The following is a 21,313-nucleotide window of genomic DNA, read 5'->3' as shown; positions in this document are numbered from 1 at the left end:
ACTACTTAAAACTGATTGCGTGTTAAAATGCAGGTGAAAATGGAGAACAAGCGGATGCGCTTTCCATTTTGTTGGTCACTTGGGCTCTCCCCCTGCTCCTTCTCCTGGCTGCTCCCCAAAATAGAACGCCGCGGAGAAACTCATGGCCCAGCAAGTCTCTTCAAGGCTTCCCACTGGCTGATCCACTCAAAGAAAGCGACGCCCGAGCGGGCACTCGCATTCAAGGGGAACATGGAGGAGGATTTATGTTTAGTATTAATTACACAACTGAGAAATAGTTCTCTCCATCAAAGAGCTGCCTTAAAAACCCGGTATTGTTCGCGGCGCTCACGGTGGAGACATCCCTGACAGCATATGAATCAAACTAATTGTAACTCTTACTTGGTTATGAAAAAAATGACACATGCGTTCTTCTAAATTAAGTCTTTCGCACACAAATTGCTGGTTGCCACCGTAAATCAAGCAACATGTGTTCTGGCTGCCGGAGGATTAGCTCCCGAGTAGGGAATGAGATACTTTTGTTTGCAGCTAAACTCGAGTTGACTTTTTTTTCTGCTTTATCTAAAAATAAGTGTGAAGGATGACGGCTTCTCCGGCTTCTGTGCGAGGACACTGGGCTTGCTCAAGGTGGTCGCGCCATCCTAAGCTGCCGAGAAGGGGGCGCGGGGAGGCTGGGGGTGAGCGGTGCCCCCTTCCAAGGAGTGGGCAGCGGAGCCTGAACGTAGCTGTCCTGGCACCTGGGCCGGCCCTGCTGCCCCCACTTTCCGAGCCCCACAGGAGGCCGCTGCGTCCTGGAGAACCAGCTGCTTCAAGCAGGGGTGTGGGTGGGAACCACATCTGTCTGCCGACACCACCCAGCCTCCGGGTACGGGCTGGGCCTCCCTCCAGCCCCTTCCCCCGCCCCAGCATCCAGCGCCGGCCCCCGCACGCTCCTCTGCAGAAATCACTTGGCCATTACTCTTTTCTGGCATCCATTCTGTGACTTCCTTTGCAAAGTGCAGCTTGTTGAGTGTCGAGGGACCCGTGATGGAAACAAGAGTCGTGCCCTTTGGCGGAAGGACTTGCCTTATTGTCCGGCCTGCAGCGTCTAATGTGCCGGCAGTGCCTTGAAGTGAGATTTTCAAGGAACTTTCTGGACACAGAGGTCATAAGCCCAGGCCCAGGCCGCCCACGGTCTGCCTCTGTGTGGCTCCGGGAGCTGAAAATGAGTCTTCGGTTGTTAGGTGGATTTTTTAGAAAAATCCGATTTCATGGCTCATGAGAACAATAGGAAATTGCAGCCTCGGTTCCCATAAGCAGCGTCTTGGCTCCTGGCCGCACGCGCCCTGCTCCTCTGACAGGTCCGGCCCCTGGGGCGGGGTGGGGGTGCTGGTCACTGCCCCCTCACAGAGTCTGCCGCCCCGGCCTTGCGGCAGAAGCTCGGGGTCGCCGGCTGTTTCCCCAAAATTCTGACTCCCTCCTCCCTGGGGAGGCCCCTGGTCAGGCGGGAGCCGGGAGCTGCCCGGCAGCCCCTCCCGCTGCTGGGGCGCGGTGGTGGCAGGAGCCCAGAGCAGGCGGCCGTGCGGGGCAGCCTGGCGGGAGGGGAGGAAGGAGATGCAGGGATGAGACTCACAGCCGGCCGCAGGGGCAGCCTCGTGGGGCCCGTCTCCGCAAGACGAGCAGCAGCGTCCACTCCGATCACCAGCAACCACACGCGCCTGTGTCCACTAGCACCTTCTTCTCTGGGCTGTGGGTGAAGCTCTCTGTAGGGTCCCCAAATTCATAGATTGAAGTTCTAACCCAGTTACCTCATTCTGCGCCTGAATAGAGACGGGGCCGGGTAGAGGTGTTAAGTCAAGGCAAGGCCATTAAAAGGGCATTCAGACAGCCCGACCGGTGTCCTTATAAGGAGAGCCAGGGCTCAGACACAGCTGGAAACACCAGGTGGGGAGCAGGAGAAGACAGTGTCTGTGCCCCACAGGCCTCCGGAGAAACTGTCCCTCCAACTCCTGACCCCAGACTTCCAGCCTCCAGACTGGCAGGGCCCGCGTCGCAGCTGAGGCCCTCGCTGCTGTCCTCACTCTCGCCCGGCGGCCTGGCTGAGCAATCCCAGTAACACGGCTGTCCCGGCCCGCCCACCGGCAGACCCCGGTTACTCGGGGGCCCCTCTGTGTCCACCGTCAGAGGCCAGAGGGAGGCGCTGGACCCATCAAATTGTGCAAACTGGTGCGTGCAGACGCTTCCCTAAGGTGAGCAGCACCGCGTGGCTCATTGACCAGCATCTTCTTAAGGGGAACAACCACACCACGTCCAGGTGGGCAGTGGGGCAGGCGCATAGCCAGCCCAAGAGCTGAGCCCGCTCGGTGGGGGGCCTGTGCACGGTGGGGGTTTAGCGGGGTCCCCGCCTCCCTCCCTGCATGCGAGCCACACCCTCCAGGAATGGAACCAGCCGTGTTCTCTCAGCTGCCCAGCTAGATGCCCAGGTGGGGCATGTACCCCAACATCGGTGGGCGGGGGGTCCTGCAACAAAACAAGAGGCTTTCCTCGTTTGGCTCATAGAAACGCGGTCTGTGTTGTTACATCACGTGGGAGGACAGGCCTGCCCTGGGGTTTTCATATGATCCCATACCTGTCACTTGTGATTGTTAATGTGTTTCAGTCATCTGCCAACTGGACCCCGATCACTGGGGACTCGGCGAGGGTAATACGCTGCTGTTGTTTAGGATGACGTGGGGCTGTGAGATGCTGGTCTCTGTCCACCCTCCCCCCCCACCAATGGGAACCTGGTTCTTCCTGGGAAGCCCATGTCAGGGCCAGAGAACAAGCAGGTGACCCCTGGGCTCGCGGGCCCTGACCTGTCCTCAGTTGGAGCCCAGCAAGGGTCAGAGGGGCTGTGACCTCAAGGCCAGGCATGTGGGTCCTGAGGGCAGGCTTGGAGCTGGTCCTTTGTCCTCTCACTCTGCGACCCCAATGGGAGGGGCTTTGCTTAGCCCCTCTGAGAGGGGGACAAGAGCTGGGCTTAGCAGAAGTCAGAACAGAACAGAACATGGCATGCAGGGACCCTGCGCTCTGGAATGTTCTGAGTGACGTGGTGGGGTCTGTGCCGTGAGCCTGGACAGCTCCTGATTGTGGTGGGGATTCGAGAACTGAAGAATGTTGGCCGGGCACGGCGTGCGCCTCCACAGGTGGCCGGATTGTCAGGTGGTGGAGGTGTCAGCCGGCCGCTGGGAGCTCGCTGTCCATAAGAGCCTTCGGCTGCCCGAGAGCACCCGTAGATGCGGACATCCATGACCTCATCTTGCAGAAATGATTCTTTTGGAAATTAATAGATAATTTTATTAATTTCACTTTTTACAACTATGGTACTTAAAAACATGATTTTTTTTGTCCTGTATTTTTGCAGCGTTGAGTAAAAGATGATGAGGATCAAACATTTTATGTGTTCCAAGTTCTGAGTCCAAGATAAGTAAGAAGTCTCCGGTCCATCGATTGACTGGAAGCTTCTGGAGGCTTCTTTAATAGATCTAATTGCATCTATCATATGCAAAGAACATCTTGCTTTAGCTACTGTGGTATTGTTGGCTTCCATCAGCTACCAGAAAGTGTGTCAGTAAAATCACTAAACAGAGAACAGAACATTCCCAGATATTTCAGTGGCTCTTACGATTGAATCATAAACCGCTCCAGATACTGTTTGGCTAATTTTCTCTTAACCTTTCAAAATTGTTTATTAAAAAGGAAATCACTTCAATCCTATCCAATGTTTTTACTTCTCTTAACAAAAAAGGCAAAACCAAAAGTGTTTACGGAAAAAAAAACACTTTTTCTGAGCAAATTCACTTGAACTTGTAAAAAACACAAGAAATCAAAAGTCAGTGGTCACACGTGGAGGCAGCTCCTGAATCCCGCCCCGTCTGGCTCATCTGTCCCAAGGCTCTTCTGAGGACGGTTTGTTAAGTGTTTGTTTGTGGTGGAAGCTGCGAGCAGGTGGATGGGGGTGGAGGTTCCCTCACCCCTCACAGGGCCGCCCTCGGGGCCTCTTCCTCAGCCTCCGTCCAGCCTGGGGCAGGTGTTTGGACAAGGAAGAGAACCGCAGGTTCTAGAGCTGACACGAGGTGATTTCACAAGCTCAAGTTGGAATCCAAGTCGCTGAGATGGGACTTGAACCTGGGGCTCGAGGAGCCTCCCGGACAGATCCAACCTCTGGGCCTCGGCTGAAGTTGTCTGGCCCGTGGCTCCCACTGGAAACCACGGACAGTGGAAGCATCTGTCACCCGGGCTGGATGGAAACAGTCTTCCCCAATCCCTTGCATCCAAGTGGCCTCATTTCTTGCTTTGACTGAGAATCGGGGGGTCGGGGGAGGGTTGTGTGAGCCCTGGAGCCCCAGCCTCCTGCAGCCCTGAAGGTCTCCTGGCCCTGGGGGACTCGCCCCAGGATCACCCCAGGAATGAGGGGGAGAGGCTGAGTGAGGAGGAGCCAGGGCGCAGCACACCGGCCTCCCGGCCATCCAGCCACCGGCCAGCTCACGGGATCATGGGGAAAACCATGTCGTTGTCAGAACCACTAGTTATGAGGCGATGTGCTTTGTTCGTGGGTGACTGACATTCCAAACCCAGTGCTCAGCGCTGTCTGTGGATGAGGGACAGCGAGGCAGGCGTGTCGTCGGGGAACACGACCACTGCAGGCGAGGCTGGCCCGGCGGGCGCCGCCTTCCTGAGCCCTGCAGGCTGGCGCTGGCCGCGGAGCGGGTGAGCAGGGCCCGGGGCTGCCCCTCTTCCCATCCCCGGCGGCCACTGCAGGGTTTCCAGCGTGCGAGGTGAATGGGCACCTCGTCCTTCCCAGCTGAAGGGCCCCCCCGATAACATCATCCACTGTGTGCACGCGTGGCCGGCAGCTCCCGCCTCTGGTGTCCGTCTGCTGCGCAGCTGCCTCTGCTGGAGGGGGGCGTTTGTGACAACAGCTCTTCTGCACCCCGCCTTGGTCTGGCTTCCTGGAGATTTGAGATCAGAACTAAATAGAAATATGAATTTTGAAAGAAAAAAATGTAAACTCTAGTGAAAGAAGCTTGTCGCGGCCATTCTCCCTTTGAAAAGCAAAACAAATTTAAATACCAGCAGCCTGTGTGGTTTCTTGAAGGCACAGAGGATAATAGTTCTGTACCTGCACTCAAATTTCAGTACAAGTCTTTGCTTACGTTGGGTTTTCCTGTCCGCTGAAACACTCTCTTGAAAAGCACACACATGTCAGGTTACAATATCTGCTTTGTTTCGTTGTATTAGAAACACTTTGGAGCTCAGAGTATCCAGAATTTTGATCAATAGTACCAGAAATATACTAACTTTAGGTCCTCTGTGAGGCATAATTTAAAAGCACAAGTTCTAGAAAAAATTTCTTACTAAGAAATAATAATCAAAGGTTTTATAAAGGGACCTGTGGAAATGCAACCCTGCAGCCAAGGCGACATTATTCATCAAATAACCTTTAAATACGCCAGAATGAGCCAAATTCTCCGTCGCTGGACAGTCTTTTCCACCAAGAGAAAGAAGCGGTATTGCTGCCCATCCATCAGTTTAATAACAACTTGATTTTCTAAAGTCCCCTTAAGGGGTTTCTCCAGCGCACGTGGAGAGAAAGCGGCTGCGCTACGTCCGGTGTATTAAGCACTTAAGTTTGTGTGTTGCTGTCAGAGGATCTGGCAGGGCGCACGGCTGCATTAGCAAAAAGCAAATACTAATGGAAATTAACCTTGTCAGATGATGAATTAGATGGAAATTCACCACGCGTGCCATGATCCTGCGTGCCTTTCCCCGAGTGCAGCATCTCAGGGCTCGAAGGCCAGTGATCTGTATTAGGCGCCCGCCCACTGCCCCGTGGGAGCCCACCGGGAGGCCCTGCGCGGCCCCAGACGCCGTCCTGTTCACAGGCCCGGTGGGAGACCATGCTGAGCTTGGTGGCACCAGCACCCACGAGGGTCAGGGAGTCCAGGGTCTCTGGTTTGATGCCTTGATTCTCACCAATATTGTTATTTCAGCTGAAATGCACTTGGATTTTTTAATTAAAAAAATTGGTTTATACAGCACATGAAGTTTATTTCCTGTATTTTCCAAACTACCTTGAAAAGCCCATTGCCCTCTTCATTTGAGTCTAAAATAAAGATTATAATTTTCATGATATTCCCCAGGGGGGAGCCTCTGTGATCCAGATCCTCCAAAGAACTTGTAAAAATAGGGGAATTTGTCCTTCTTCCCCAGAGACTGAAATAGCCACAAGGCCTATTGTTCTGAGACTGTTTTCTTCATGTTTTCAAAATGTATCATTTTTTAGGTATGTCTTCTTGGTCCCAATATTCGTGAGTGCTTATATTTAAGCTGTGCTAGTTGTAGCAGTGGAGCGCTACATCTTGTCCTTTTTAAAATCCATCTGACCTATTAGTCAAGGAATTAGAATATTTGGTCTGTTTAATTCCGTGGAATGTCTGACATAGCAGGTTGCTGGCCGCCATTTCGTGGTCTGTGTTTATTTGTCTCGCCAGTGTTAAGCCTTTCTTTGACCCCTCCTGCGTGCCTGCTTTTGGGTTCGTAGGGACGCATCTCCCGCGGTCACCGCGGCCCTGTTCTCCGCAGGTGCTGTCGCTGGTGCTGCCCACGGGAAATCGCAGCCGCTGCTGAGTCACTGCGGTCGGACATGAAAGCTGCTTTGTTGCCTCCCGCAGTTCTAGCCCCACCGTCCTCAGTGACCCCCTGTGCCTGCGCCTCTGTCAGACCTCACGAAGCCCCAGCCTCTGAGTTTGCACCATCCACATTACTCCGCAGGGATGTGTGGCCATTGTCATATTAAAAGCTTAGGATTTCTTCATTTCTTTTCTTAGTTTGAATGGACGCATCAGAGGGAATTTAACAAAAGTGAAAAGAAAATGATTGCGTAGAATGTGTTTTCTTTGTGTCCTACCTGCGGATCAAGTCCCTCCTCGCCTCAGGGGTCCCTGTGTTAGGGGGAAAGGCGGTCCTAAAGCTGATTCCACACAGGCTTTGTGGGCTCCACCCCCACCCCAGGCCAAAGCCAAAGACACTGGGAATTCCAAATCCCATCCCCACCCAAGGGAAGGTGGCTGGGACCTGAGGGTGGGGTTCAGCAGCCAGGTGGGGATAAAGCCAGACACGTGGGCTTTGGGGGGTCCCCCATGTTGGCTCCCCGCCAGCTCGCAGCGTCCGGCCAGCTCGGAGAGTGCCTTTGGGTTTCCAGGTCGGCGGATCGGGTAGGACGCATTAAAGACTTTATTTCCCTGTTTTCTCCCCGAGTCGTACATTTTCCTTATTTCCTTTTCCCTTGTAAATAAACCTTTCATGAACCTTCTGTGTGTCCTGCAGTGGAGTATTCATAAGTCCCTTGTAAGCGCGCTGGTGAGGACCCACAGCCAGGAACCTGCTCAATATCGGGGCTGCCCTATAACACCTGGCCTGCCCGGCCTGCTGCTCGGCCTGTGGCAGGGGCTGTAGTAACTGCTCAGCCGGGCTGCCATGTGGCCAGTGGGTGCAGGGACGGAGCCCTGGGGCATGTCGCGGTGCTCCTGCTCGCTCAGCTGTCTGTTTCCAGACCCAGGAACGTGGCTTCCTGCAGAGTCCAGCCTGTTCTTCCAGCTCCCCTGTGGGACGGCACCCTGCGGGTGAGGGTCAGGAGCGCTGCCCCCGCCTTCTCTGTGTGACCGTCAGGGCTCACCGAGGGCTCTGCTGATGAAGGGCAGTGATGGGTGTTCTGATGAGCGAATGAATGAATGAGTGGTTGACACCCAGTTATGCCAGTCGATGGAGAAACACACCCTACCACATGCTTCGTCTGCGTTGACTTTGCAGCCATCTCTCCCATCTGGGGGGCTGTGGTCAGGGTGTCCCTCCCTCATCAGTGCACCCCTGGCCTGGGCTGGTGCTGCCACTGAGGGGAGACGCACTGGGTGGGCCCACAGGTGGATGCCGGCCCTGCAGGCAGGGGTGGAGCTCCACCCCTGTGACCCGTACTCTTACCACTGTCGCCAAAAGAAAATTTAAGAAGAAAATAATGAGAAAGTATGTAAGAGAATGTCTCACTCCACAGTGGCTGTTATCAGGACTATCTGTCAGTTGTTTAATCATAATACCTAAGAATAGGTGTTTTCTACAATAGATTAACACTTAGAATATTCTAGATGCATGTGAACTTTCAGATTGCCCTTTGAAATAAGATTTGTGATACTTATCCTCCAAAAAAACTACATATTTTCCTCGAAGAGAACAGAAACACGCCACTCTAAGTGCCCATTAAAATCAGCGTAATGTTGCATGCTGTTGTGTACTGGACGACGGCAGGAAGAGACCAGCCTCACACACCTTATCGTTTCTCTGTGTGCCACTTGCCGTTTCTTAGATGGAATTTTACAGAAGTTAATATTCCTGACTCCACTTTATAATAGTTTAGAGCATTAGAAGGGGCTGGGTGTTCTTTGTAAAGGCAATGAAATACTTGGCTGTCTAACGAGGACAGGAGGAAGGTTGGCCGACTTTCTAAAGCTCGGTAAAGCTTATCTTCATCTCTCAAATGGAGGAACAGTCAAAAACGAGGGTTGTCTCAGACTGACTGCTGGTTTCTGGAATGTTCCTACATGTCAGCTTCATCACTTCTTTGAAATCAAAACAGACAAACAATGTCCTGGGGAAATACCTTCCCCTCTTTATTCTCGAGGACACATGCTAAAGGACACATGCTCAGAGTCCACTTCATGCCACCCCAGCCCTCCAACCCTGGCCAATTGAATTTTTCAGCCTGTGTTTCTGGAATGTGTATCTTACTGGTCGGCCGTGGTCCTGAGGTTTGCCCCACACAGCAAGGACTGGCCACAGGTCGTGCTGCCTCTGCCACCTCCGCCCTGGTCTCGCCCTGCAGGAGCGGCTGCTGCTGTCCCTGCTGCCGGCGCACATAGCCATGGAGATGAAGGCCGAGATCATCCAGAGGCTGCAGGGCCCCAAGGCCGGCCAGATGGAGAACACCAACAACTTCCACAACCTCTACGTCAAGCGCCACACCAACGTGAGGTAGGCGGCTCAGCGCCTGACCCTGGGCCAGCTGGAGCCCAGGCCAGGGGGTGGGGGTTGGTGACGGCGCCCCTGCCTCCCCAGGTCCAGCTCCAGGTCACTGCAAGCCCTGCCGGCAGACAGCTACCGCCCCCTACCCCTTGTTCCCCCTGGGGCCTTCTCCATAAGATAATAGGGTCTTCTTGGTTGGGTCCTTCCTGGCCCTGCTGTCCGTGGCCAACCATCAGTCACAGGAGGGACAGGCGGATAGTGGGGTCCTTCCCCTGGAAACCCATGGTGAGGTCTCAGGGTGTCCTAGAGCCCAGGACACTCAGTGTGGCAGATGAGATCAGAGAGAGCCAGTTCCACAAAGGCGCCCCCTTCAGGTGCATCCAGTCCACTCACGTAGCTGTGCACCTTCCCCACCGCCAGCTGCAGAACTTATTCTTTATCCAAATGGAAGCTGCAAACCCTCTAAACTGCAGCTCCTCACCACCACCCCTGCCCCTCAAGCCGCTGACAACCACCATTCACTGCCGGATGCTATAGTTGGCATTTCTTTGAAAGGCTGGCTGTTGTCCCGTGGTGTGTACCTCGTTTTTTTATTGTCTATCGGTCCGTGGACATTTGGTTTGTTCCTACCTTTTGGCTGTCATGAACAATGCTGTCGTGAATGGGGTACACATGTGCCTGTTCCAGTCCCAGCTCTCAGTTCTTTGGGGTATGCACCCAGGAGCGGAATTGCTGGATCACATGATAATTCTGTGTTTCTGTTTTTGAGGAACCCGCTGTTTTCCACAGCAGCTGCATCATTTTGCACTCCCACCAGCCATGCACAAGGGCCCCAGATCCCCCATATCCTGACGACACTTAACTATTTTCTGTGTTTTGAACACACCCATCCTTGTGGATGTGACATGGTAATTTCTTTTTTTCCGTGGCACATCAGAAACCATAGCTTGTTCATTATCTGAATATCAAATTGCAGCAGAAATCTTAGACTTCGTTACATCCTTTATATAAGCCGTAAACACGTCAGGGTGCCCGTCAGGTTGGAATGCACACCTGGGGCTGGGCGTCCCTAGCCCAACCCCTCCGGTTAACTAAACATCTACAAGACCCTGAGGAACCTCACACTCACCTGGTTGTCAGGTCAGACCCGGGAACTCTCATTTCCTGAAGGTCGTCCTGGACTCCTGCCCACCTGCACTCTGTCCTCTCCCTGGCATAGTTCTGCTCTTACTCTCTGGCAGTCATTATTCCCACCTTGTGTTCATTAGTGTCTGTATTTGGTTTGTGCATCACCCCAACTAAGCTCCGAGCTTTAAGGAGATGCCGTGGGTCTATTTCTCCTGGCAGGTGGCAAAGATCCAGAATCGTTTGTTAAGTCATCCTTCTTTGAACAAGATTTTTGTTACAATTTTTTCTTTGAATCAGTAACAACAGGATTTGGCTTTTATTATTTTCCTTCTTCTACTCTATGGATTTTCATAATTTAAATTCATGTAACAGTTCAGGTAGCGGCATACACATTTGATACCAGAATTGGCAGTGTAATGAATAGTCAGGATGAAGGCAGAGGAAGGGCAGGAAGGTGACCAAAAGAATGGGCTAGAATGGAGACTTTCTCTTCTCCCCTTTTAATTGTAAAAATCTAAACTCAAAAAAATTAATGGTAAAGTCTTACAAAATGTTGATGTGTTTCCTGTCTAGAGAAATGATATTTTTCTTATGAAAATATAAATGGAAAGTGTAAAAAATATATACTCTTTCAGTGGGCAAAGCTGTCATTGCTTAACGAATATAAACTTGTGAATACTGTCCCCCTACTCACTCCCACAGTATCCTCTATGCTGACATTGTGGGGTTCACCCGGCTGGCCAGTGACTGCTCCCCAGGAGAACTGGTCCATATGCTGAACGAACTCTTTGGAAAGTTCGACCAAATTGCAAAGGTGAGTATTAGTGATGACCTTCTACTGAGAGGATATGTAAAATCTTGATTTTTATTTTCCCTGGTCCCTTGTTAATTATATCAGCTTTACATTAAAGCATCCTTTAAGATTGCTATTTGTAAAATTTATCGGACTTACTTGCTGTCAAGCCCTGACAAATCTCAAACACAGCAAGAATGAGAACTGCCGTAGCATATAATTACCACACTTTCATCTCTTTTTAGAACTTGTGCTGATCCATAATTCAGCACACACGTGACACATGCCTGCACGACGGTGGGCTTCCATTTGCTCACCCCGCGTTCCTCTGAGGTCCTCTTTTTTTTTTTTTTTTATAGAGGCATGTTTTATTTATTTATTTGTTTGTTTGTTTGTTTTGTTTATACATGCACTGGGTACAGTCAGAAGCGCGGGAGGGTGAGAGAATTCACCAGAGCGAGCGCGGGGAGCAGAGCAGGCAGAAGGACCGAAGCACACTGCTGAGGGGAGCAGCGGGCGGCAGGAGAGGTCTGCGCGCCATGTGGGACCCTCCTCCGGTGGCCGGGGAGCAGCCGGGGATCGAACCGGCGCCGCAGAGGCCGCGGGCAGCTTCGCAACCCAGCGCTCAACCGCTGCGCCACCGGGGAGGCCCTGAGGTCCTCTTTTTAACTGTTTCTACGTCAAGGGGTTAGAAACATGATTCTCTTTCTGCCATGCGTGACCGCGTCTTTGTTGCCAGGCAGTGCCTGGAAGACTCAGGACACAGCCTCCCCTCAGCCCTGTCCTTATCACCGTGCACCTGAGCAGACGCCCCCAGTGCTCCTCGTCATGTGTGGCCACTTTCACAGGGAGGAAGTGATGACAGTGACCCCGAACCACTCAGAATCTCACTCATTCACTGGAACTACCGGAGTTTTTGTTGGGGATATTACTAACAAATTAATTTTTCTCCCTTGCCAGCCTGTTACTTCTCATCGAATATTTCCAGTCTGCCCAATTCTTTCTTTGAATTGTTTCCAACCCAAAATACCTCATTATGCCCATTATAATGAGTTCTTTACAATCATCGGAGAAAATTATATAGTGGTGTAAGCGGTTGGAAACTCAGTAACACTGGGGGAAATTTCAATAAATAAAACAGAATTCGTTATTTATAAATGGAAAAGTTGGTCCCAAGTTTGGTCCCTGCAAGGTGCTTCTCACTGTGAAACAACAGGAACATTCCCGCCAGCCCCCAGGAGTCGGCCCGTGGCTGGCTCCTATAAGCTGCCTCCTGCTGCCCAGCTGGCCTGGCCACTCCCACTGGGATCTTACAGAGCCAGGAAAGCGTAGCTGTAGTCTTCTTCACCCGAAGGAACAGGCTGCCTCGACAAAAAACAAAGACTGAAACTTAAATAATGTCTTCACCCCAGTGTGAATTCAAAACAAGGTCATGGCTGTGGGACTAACTGGTCATGTTCCTGAAGAGGAACCGAACCTTGGCCGGCGGCCGCAGCACCCAGTGTCCACATGGAGTTGGACACTGTCCACATGGCCCCTGTTTATAAGAATATCAGTCACATTGACAAGGGGCCACCCGATAGGACCTCATCATAACTGATTACACCTGCACCACCCCTGCTTCCACGTAAGGTCGCACGCTTTCAGGTAGGGGTTAATTAAGACTTCAACATATGAATTTGGGGAGCACTTAATACATTCCCCAGGACAGAGGCACCCAGTGTGAGTTCCTGCTCACTGTGACAGAGGAAGATCCAGGTGCCATCCGCTGCATGGCTCACGGTCAGTAGCATGGAGCTGGCAGCGTCGTGAGCGAGCAGCCCTGTGTGGCACAACGTTAAGCTGAGGGACACTAAACACTGCCTGTTCATTGTTTGCATTTTTACGACTACCTTATTGAGGTGCAATCAACATGCTAAGAGCTGTACATGTATTATCTATTAGACCCTCTTATGTGCATCCTCTCTTACGCTCAGCTCCCTCTCACAGGATGACTGTGTTTTCTTTCCCTTGACTTACTGATTGTTATAAATCGTGGATTTATATTTTTCCCCACCACCATCTCTCACACCCCTTTGACCTTTTGTGCCTTCCCGCATCCCACTTAACCTCAGGAACCTCACTTTATTGCTCCACTAGTTTTTATAAATGGTTTGCTTTGTGGAATCCTCCGCCATGTAAATGTCCTGTATTTGTCTCTGTCATCCTGGTTTGCTTTGCTCTGCATCAGTCCGTCAGACTCCATTTGCTGTCAGTGGCAACATTTTGTCTTTCCTTATGGCTGAGCTGTATTCTGTGGTGTGGATGGACACATCTCCTCCACCTGACCTCCCTACCGGTGCGCAGACTTAGAGAACTAAGAGGGAAACCTTATCAATAAGTAGTCACTTGTTTTTTCCTTTTTATTTATTTTTTTTCCTTTTTATTTATTTATGTTATTTCCTTTTTATTCTTTCGGTGTCATCAGTGTCATCAGGAATGGCCAGGACATGGCCTGCTGGCCATAGGCCAGCATGAAAGTGTGTCCTAACTTGTGCCCTCTCTTCACAGATGAGGAAAAAAAATGCAAAATATTCAGTCAAGCTAACACATTCTGAAGAATAAGATGATATGCTCTTTTATTATTTCAAATTTGCTCAATTCATTCCTAAGCTTATGTTAGTGTCAGAAAAAATATCTATGTCAGACACATCATTGCATTTGCTTTTTATTTTAATGAAGAGTCTAAAGCTGACTAAAAAGGTTAAAAAGGGTTGTAGGATTGATGCAGATGGATGCAGTTAATCTCAATATTGCAATATAAATATAACCCAGCTAAGAAAAAGAATGAGTCTCTATTAAAACGCTGTCACCTAAGATGGGAATTAAGCTGTAAATTACTTGGCTGTGTCGGATGGTGGCTTATTAGAGTGTGGAGATGCTTCTCGGTGCTGCGAGTCTGCAGGTACGAGTCTGCGCCCTCTGTAGAGTATGTGAAAAGCGTGAACACAGTGGGGAGTGACGGGAGATTCCAAACTGGTTGTGGTCATCGCTTTCTGCCCCGGAAGAGTCTGCTCTGAGCGTCACATCTCATCTCATGTGTGGGGATTTGAGAGTCCTTCTGTCTCTATACTCCTCTGCTAGAGTTAAGTGTAAATCATTCCAGAACCTTCTCTCTGCTCTTCCTCTCTTTCCCTTTCCCTTATTCCTTCTGCTTTGGCAAATAGACATGTGGGTGAGAACAGCTCTCTCTTGTGGCGCAGTGAAGGAAAACGCCGCTGGTTTCATGTCTCGCTCCACAGCCCCTACTCACTGAGACAGGGTCAGTAAAATGATGATGCTCAGCGGGTCTCGATCATTATGCAAGTGCTTCATGCGACTGACATGCTGTGATTTCTTCTTCCAGGAGAATGAATGCATGAGAATAAAGATTTTAGGCGACTGCTACTACTGTGTGTCCGGACTCCCGGTGTCTCTTCCCAACCACGCCAAGAACTGTGTGAAGATGGGACTGGACATGTGCGAAGCCATAAAGTGAGTGGAGGCCTCGGGGACAGTCTTGGGACTGTTGAGTCGCTTTTCGTTGTAACTGGCACTGACAACTCTTCCTATTTTTTTTCCATTGGCTGTCACTACCTGCTTGTGCATTTAACTGTCGATGCAGACCATTCATTGACCATGTGAGCTCAGCCCAGAGGCAGATCTGTGTATTGTCAGCCTTCGGTTACAGCAAACTGAGTCAGGAACCCTAGAGAGGGAAGTCATGCTCGTTTCAAAGATGGTATTTTTCATGTAAATCACCTTCTTCCTTCTTAAGGACAAAGTGTGCACTTTGAACATCTCTCTTGAGTTCTGACAAATAAAGTGGTTTGCACTCAAGTTGTAAGAAAGTAGGTTTTAGCACCAGAGTGCAAGTCCTATAAAAATGCAGCGCCAAATTACTTCCACTTGTCAAAAATGCTCAACTCCGTAAGCTCAGTTGCAGCTTTCACCCATAACATTTTCTGCTTGGTAACTGCAATATTTTTCATTGTAATTCTAGCGGAGATTTGCTTATGTAGAATGGTGTCATCGTTACAGTCAGCAAGTATAGGGTAAAAATAGAAGGTTCAAAGTTCATTTTCCTTCCCAGCCCCATAACGGTGCATCCTTTAGGAAATGCTCTTCGGAGAAGCCAGAACATTCTTACCATGATAGAAGCTCTTGTTTGTGGGCTGCACGGTTGAACAAATATATTCCAAGTTTACTGGATTTTTGGATTGTCTATTTTGGTAACGTGATGTCACCCTACCCCCCACATAGTTTTGGTGTACACAGGATAGGAGTGATGTGCTCGATGTTCCGATTCCTTGTGTTAGGTTGGAGTAAATGGGGCTTTAAGTGAGAAAGCAACAAATCTAGCTGTCACCGTGTGTGTCCACTATTTATGTGGGTCGTGAGAAGTGAGTAGGAGGTTAATTGGGTGGTCCCGGTGCAATGCAGGAAAAATTCCACACCCCTGGCCCTCCCGCCCCGCAGCCTCATCTGGGTGTGGGAGACTGGAGAGGTCCGGATCCCCTTAGAGGAGCTGTTGCCACAGGCCCCGGGCACCTCAGGAGCGGGAGGCAAAGGAAGTATGAAACGGGAGCAAGGATGGACGGGCGGGGTGAGCAGTGCCACCTGTGCTCCCGTGGGCAATGCTTGGGAAACAGCCCTGTCCCTCCTGCTGTGCCCACGAGAAAGTCCTTTGTCTTCTCTGATACCTAAAAAATATTTTTCTTCACTTTAGTTCAAAAGTAGTGACCTACTCCCAACGCTATGTGAGTGGGTCCAATCAGGGGAATGAATAGGCTTTCTCAGCTGTGCCCCAGCCCTGCAGCCATGCGCCCCCGGGAAGAGGGAGCGCGAAGGCCTTCCTGGATGAGGTCCTGCCTGAGCCACGGGGGCTGGTCATGGGCGCCCTGTGAGCTAGGGGGCCGGGCGGGCGGTGAGAAAGGAGAGGACCCCTCAGCGCACAGGCCCCGCGGGGCGGCGTGAGTGCCAGTGCTGCCAGGGCCCAGGGCTGCCAGAGGGCTGAGCGCAGAGACGGGGCCCTTCGCGGCACGGCCTGGTCCACCAGGGTCTGGATGGCTCCCAGGGGCCACGGAGGAGCTTGTCTTTGTGAATACCCTGAAAAGGAAGGGGCAGGGGTAGAGGCGGGAAGGGAGGGGCAGAGAGCAAGAGCTTCCTGTGCTGTTTGTCCAGGAGGCCATTTATTTTTGCACGTGAATTGCTTCTTTTAATTACCGCGGCTCTGCAACAGGGATGGCGCCCTCGGCGCGTGACGCCCGGGCCGGTGTCACTGGAGACATCTCAGGTGGTGTCCCCACACCCGCGGCCCTGCCCCTGTGCCGTGTCCCGAGGAGGGTCCTACTCACCCCACGCATCCTCTGGGGGTGACTCACTCCGCGTCACGAGGACCCCCTCCCCGTCGACTCTTTCACGGGACATTTGAACAGGCCGATGGACTCACCTGGCAGAAATCAGTACGCGGTGGCCACCGCCGGCCTCTTCCTCGGCTGCGCTGTCTCTGTGACTGGGGGGTCGACAGGACCCTAAGTACTTTTTAAATTGTTTAATGTTTTTTAATGAGAGCTTATGCATTATTAAAGCTTTTTAAATCGCATTTCTTTTCTCTTTTCGCTAAAGAGTGTGCCTAATTGAAAAGCTTTCATCTCACACAGTTATTTTTTTTAATCTCGATTCAGGCTAAAGTCATAATTAAGCTCACAAATAAGCTGTATTGTTCTCGTGTCGGCAGAAAGTGCCCGCTGGGGAGTCGCACTGCTGAGCGCGGCCTCCACGGCCCTTCCTGACACGGCGAGGCCAGGTCGTGTGAGCGTGGCACGGGAGTGGACGTAGGCGCCCGCCCGTCATGGGGACCTGCCGGGTCCCACTAACTGAACAGACAGAAGCTCCCGTCCAGGCCGCCTCTTCCCAGGCCTCCCCACCAGACCTGGGCAGCTTCGGGCTGGCCTGGAGGTAACGAGAGAAAAGCCCTTCCTCTTGGCTCAAACCAGCCACCCTCTGCCCCAGAAGTAGGTGCGATTCTCTCCGGTCGAAGGAATGCAGGACACGAAGTGCCTGGAACGTTAGCCAGGAGGCCAGGATCACGGGCATGGCTGGGGGTGAAGCCGCTTGCCTTCTCTTTAGGAAAGTGCGGGACGCCACGGGCGTGGACATCAACATGCGGGTCGGGGTGCACTCTGGGAACGTCCTCTGCGGCGTGATCGGTCTGCAGAAGTGGCAGTACGACGTGTGGTCCCACGACGTCACCTTGGCCAACCACATGGAAGCCGGAGGGGTGCCCGGGTGAGCGCTGGGGTCTCCGTACCTGGTGGGTGGTGACCCTTGGCCTGCAGCCCATCAGGCTGCTGGTGCGGATGGTCTCTTACCTGAATCACATAAAGGTGAATGCTCCCGTCCCAAGCCCACCGCCTGCTGGCCGCGGTCCAGACCATGAAGTCCAGACCCTCAGGGGTAGATTGTTATTTATTTGCAGAATTCTGGATAGAGACCTGAGTCTGACACTTAGTGCAGAGGTAACATTTCTCTCTGACCAGTGACTCTGAGACCAGCATGGTTAAGCAGAGAGCAGTCAGAGAAGCCTATTAGACCAGGCAGTCTTCATCTAAATGCAAGTGTTCTAATTTGGAGGCGCTGGAGAGCCAGCACTGAGAGAATCCATATTTACGCCATCAGGCAAACTGTCGTTCCCATGCATTTGAAAAAAAAAATAAGCTGATGCACAAAAATTCAATCTGGTCAAGCTTTCCTTGCTGTCATTCACCCTACGGGCCACGCAGGTTGCTGTGAATATGGAGAAATGCCAAGTATGAGCAGCCCCTGAGCCTGGAGCATCTTCCCAAAGTGCGGTTCACAGGCTGCGGCCCTAATTCCAGCCCATTTTCCCGAGAACATTTCCTTCCCCTGGGGAGAAGTGCTGCTTTCTGAACTCACAAATGATAGCAAGTCTTGTTTGCGTTTCTCCTCGCGTGTCTTGACTGTGGCTTCACCGGGACTGCAGGCGCGTCCACATTTCCTCGGTCACCCTGGAGCACCTGAACGGGGCTTATAAAGTGGAGGAGGGAGACGGAGACATCAGGGACCCGTATTTAAAGCAGCACCTCGTGAAAACCTACTTTGTGATCAACCCCAAGGTCAGTTTTGCGAAGGGTCTCTGGTGAGCTCTGACTCGTGTGCTTGAAGGGGGGGTGGGGGGCGCAAATCACCACCACTGCCGGGGCGGGGGGGTGTGTCAAGAATCTGGTTCTTTTGCTGGTCTTTGCCTCTAAAATTACTTTAATCGCGTATAGCAGCTGAGCTGTGTTTCGTAATAATGCAGTCAGATATTTGCTCAAGGAACAGTTGCGGTGATTGGCTCAGGGACGGGGGTGTTGTCTGTAGGAGGCGGCCGTGCCTTAGTCGATCGCGGAGTCCACGATGCTTCTCAGCGTCTCCGAGCGGCCAACAGGCTGCTGGGACACTCAATTGGGAAAAGGTTCCCTTAGCTCTTCAGACGTAAGGCTCTAATGAGATGAAATAGGTTGAACATATAAAAAAAAGGAAAAGAAAATACCTTGTAAAGATGAACCATTAACTACTCTGCGTGTGTTCATGTGAAGACACGTATATGCACGCGTGTTTGTCTCCCCAAGATCCGGACGGCTAAGCCCCACCGTCCGGAATTCTAATGCCCCCCAATCTGGAAGTCTAACTCCCCACGGTCAGAAAGTCTCACTCCCCAGGATCCGGAAGTTGAGTCCCCGGGATCCAGCATCTACCCATGTGCACGCGGCGCCCCTGTCCTGCTGTGTTCACACCACGAGACAGGCAGGGGCCAGGGGCCTCCAGCTCTGATTTCTTTTACCCCCTCCAACTCCAGTCGCGTGGGAACGGGCCCCCCGATAGCTGAAGAACCCACAGCCCCGACGGATTGTGTAACTCCCCAGCACACAGCTGTCACGAGGTGTAAACAGCAGCATAAAGTCCCTGAAGGGCCAAGACCAGTGTCATAAAGTCAACAAATTCAAGGTTGCGGGCTTTGCTCGTAGCTTCTCTGAAACCCGGTGTCACCCTGGAGACAAACCTCCAGTTCACTCGGCTGTCGGTCTGGAGGTCGATGTGTGACGAGCAGGAAGGGCTGTGGGGAGGCTGGGGCAGAGCCACGGGGAAGGCAACAGAAGTACACAAAGGACGTCATGTCCAGGCGAGGAGTGCCCAGACCCGGGTGTGGGAGCCCGTCAGGAAACAGCCCACGTCCCACCGCCGGCCCGTCAGGAAAACACGCGTAGGAAAACGTTAGAGCAGGTCAGCATATTCCATTTAAGAATTTACTTATAAACCCGCTGTTATTTTTCCCGAAGTTTCCATTACAGGTCAGCTTTGTTACCAGGAAAATCTCGCTCATCCACAGCAGGGTGGAGCCCTGACCAGAGGTGCCCGGGAGGGGGGCAGAGCCCGGCCTGGGCGGGGCCGGGCAGAGCCAGCCTCAAGGGCAACCCGGGAAGGGCCGGGTGTGCGCCTTCCCTGCCAGGTGAGACACTTTGCTTCTCACCCCCAGGGGGAGCGGCGGAGCCCCCAGCACCTCTTCAGACCTCGCCACACCCTCGATGGGGCCAAGATGAGGGCCTCCGTCCGCATGACCCGCTACCTGGAGTCCTGGGGGGCGGCCAAGCCCTTCGCGCATCTGCACCACAGAGACAGCATGACGACGGAGAACGGCAAGATCAGCACCACGGTGCGTCTCCCCCAGGCCCCCCGAAGCGCTCAGCGCGGGTCGAAAGTCAGGCCCAGACGGGGCAGCCGTCCCCTGCCCTAGCGCTTCTGTCTGTGACGCGGCAGGCCTGGCGCGTCCCGGGCGGGCACTGCACACGGCCGAGGGTCTCCGTGCGCCTCCCGAGACGCGTGTCCAGGAGGCAGTGGCCGCCGAAGTCAGCTTGTCTCCTGCCTGTTGGCTCCTGTTTGCTCACGGCCTCAGGTGAAAGTGGGATCTTAGGGGGGGCGCAGAGGCTGATGCCCGTGGCTCTGCGACTCCACAGGCGTCGGGCGAGCGTGTCCTGCGTGACGCTTCCTCGCCTCCCCCGGCTCCAGAATGTCCCAGGGCGCTCACGACAGTCACAGAGAATCAGGTGGCTGGAAGGGAACAGAAAAGAGACTCTCCGCGGGGGAAGAAACTGCACTCAGCTTAGACTATCCCCGCGGTGACCTCGGAGGGGGCTTCCTGTCCAGCGGCATGAATGGTGTCAGGGAGGCGGCTGAGGTAACAAATTTAAGAAAGGGAATAGGACGCACTTTTCATCCGTGACTGTTGTCAGGTAAATGTGAGCTTGTCCTGCCCCTGGCCCTCCCCCAACAGGATACAGTGACACCCCCGAAACCCAGCATCGTGACCTGACGGGAGTCCAGGGCTGACCAGGCCACCGGCCAGGCCCAGAGGAGCGTCCCCATGGGGTTGGGGGGAGACGGCAGAGGGAGCAAGTAGACTAGCTGGTCACGCTGGCTGGGCTGCGCACACGGGGAACAGTAGAGGCCGGGCTGCTCTGGGCGGGCGGCTGATTGAGAAGGAGCAAGAGGACCGCAGAGGGGCCACTTCAGCGGCCCTGGACAGAGATGAACGTAGTGTCTTTGAGGGCAGAGATGAGGCTGGTGACATGGACTGCAGGAGCAAACAGACACCATCTGGGATGAGAGCCCCAAGGCCACCGTTCCTGCTGGGTGTAGTGGGGAGTCCTCAGTGGGCCCTAAGTTGGGGAGCAGCCTGCTTTCATGCGTGATCAGTGAGTCATTTAACCACGGTCCAGTTCTTTTTTTTTTTTTTTTAAGATTTATTTATTCATGCACACATGAGCTGGGGTGCAGGCCAGAGATGCAGGGGGTGAGAGGACTCACCAGAGACAGAGCGGGGAACAGAACAGGTGGATCCACTGAAATCCACTGCTGAGGGGAGCAGCGGGGAGACAGGCGAGGTCTGCTGCGCCGTGTGGGTAGCTCCCTGGGCAGCCGGGGATCGAACTCGTGCTGCAGAGGCTGCGGACAGCTTCATAGTGCGGTGCTTAACCCCTTGCGTCACCAGGGAGGCCCCACCAGTTCTTTTTTCTCATGAAGTTACATTGGCTGACATGTTCCCCAGGGTCCAGCCGTGCAGCCTCACCCAGCAGCATCTGCATAAGCTGCGTCCCACTGGTCCCCAAATCTGGTTTCCATCCCTCACCCTACAGTTGCCGCCCCCCACTCACTGGGAGCCACTCTTTTGTTCTTACACGCTAAGAGTTTATTTTTGCTCAGAACTGTTTTGTGTGTTGATTCGCTTGGTTTCCTTACACGCCGCATCTGAGTGACGTTGCGAGGCGTTTGTCATCA

General features: G+C 52.8%; 1 protein-coding gene across 3 annotated transcripts in view; it reads left to right on the top strand.

Moving 5' to 3' along the window:
* ADCY2 (adenylate cyclase 2) overlaps positions 1 to 21,313 on the top strand; it is a 221,474-nt gene that overhangs the window by 151,144 nt on the left and 49,017 nt on the right. For all 3 annotated transcript variants that reach the window (XM_037529616.1, XM_037529615.1, XM_037529617.2), the window contains exons 5-10: positions 8,894 to 9,042; positions 10,864 to 10,975; positions 14,340 to 14,467; positions 17,105 to 17,263; positions 17,979 to 18,111; positions 19,515 to 19,691. In XM_037529616.1, the coding sequence (XP_037385513.1) occupies positions 8,894 to 9,042; positions 10,864 to 10,975; positions 14,340 to 14,467; positions 17,105 to 17,263; positions 17,979 to 18,111; positions 19,515 to 19,691 (858 nt within the window). The remainder of the gene's footprint in view (positions 1 to 8,893; positions 9,043 to 10,863; positions 10,976 to 14,339; positions 14,468 to 17,104; positions 17,264 to 17,978; positions 18,112 to 19,514; positions 19,692 to 21,313) is intronic.

Source organism: Talpa occidentalis, unplaced genomic scaffold (genome assembly GCF_014898055.3).
Source record: "Talpa occidentalis isolate TD23 unplaced genomic scaffold, MPIMG_talOcc4v2.1 talOcc4.6, whole genome shotgun sequence".
NCBI classification, from domain to species: Eukaryota; Metazoa; Chordata; class Mammalia; order Eulipotyphla; family Talpidae; genus Talpa; species Talpa occidentalis.
The sequence above is the reverse complement of the archived record's forward strand: the minus strand, read 5'-3'. Positions and strand labels throughout refer to the sequence as shown.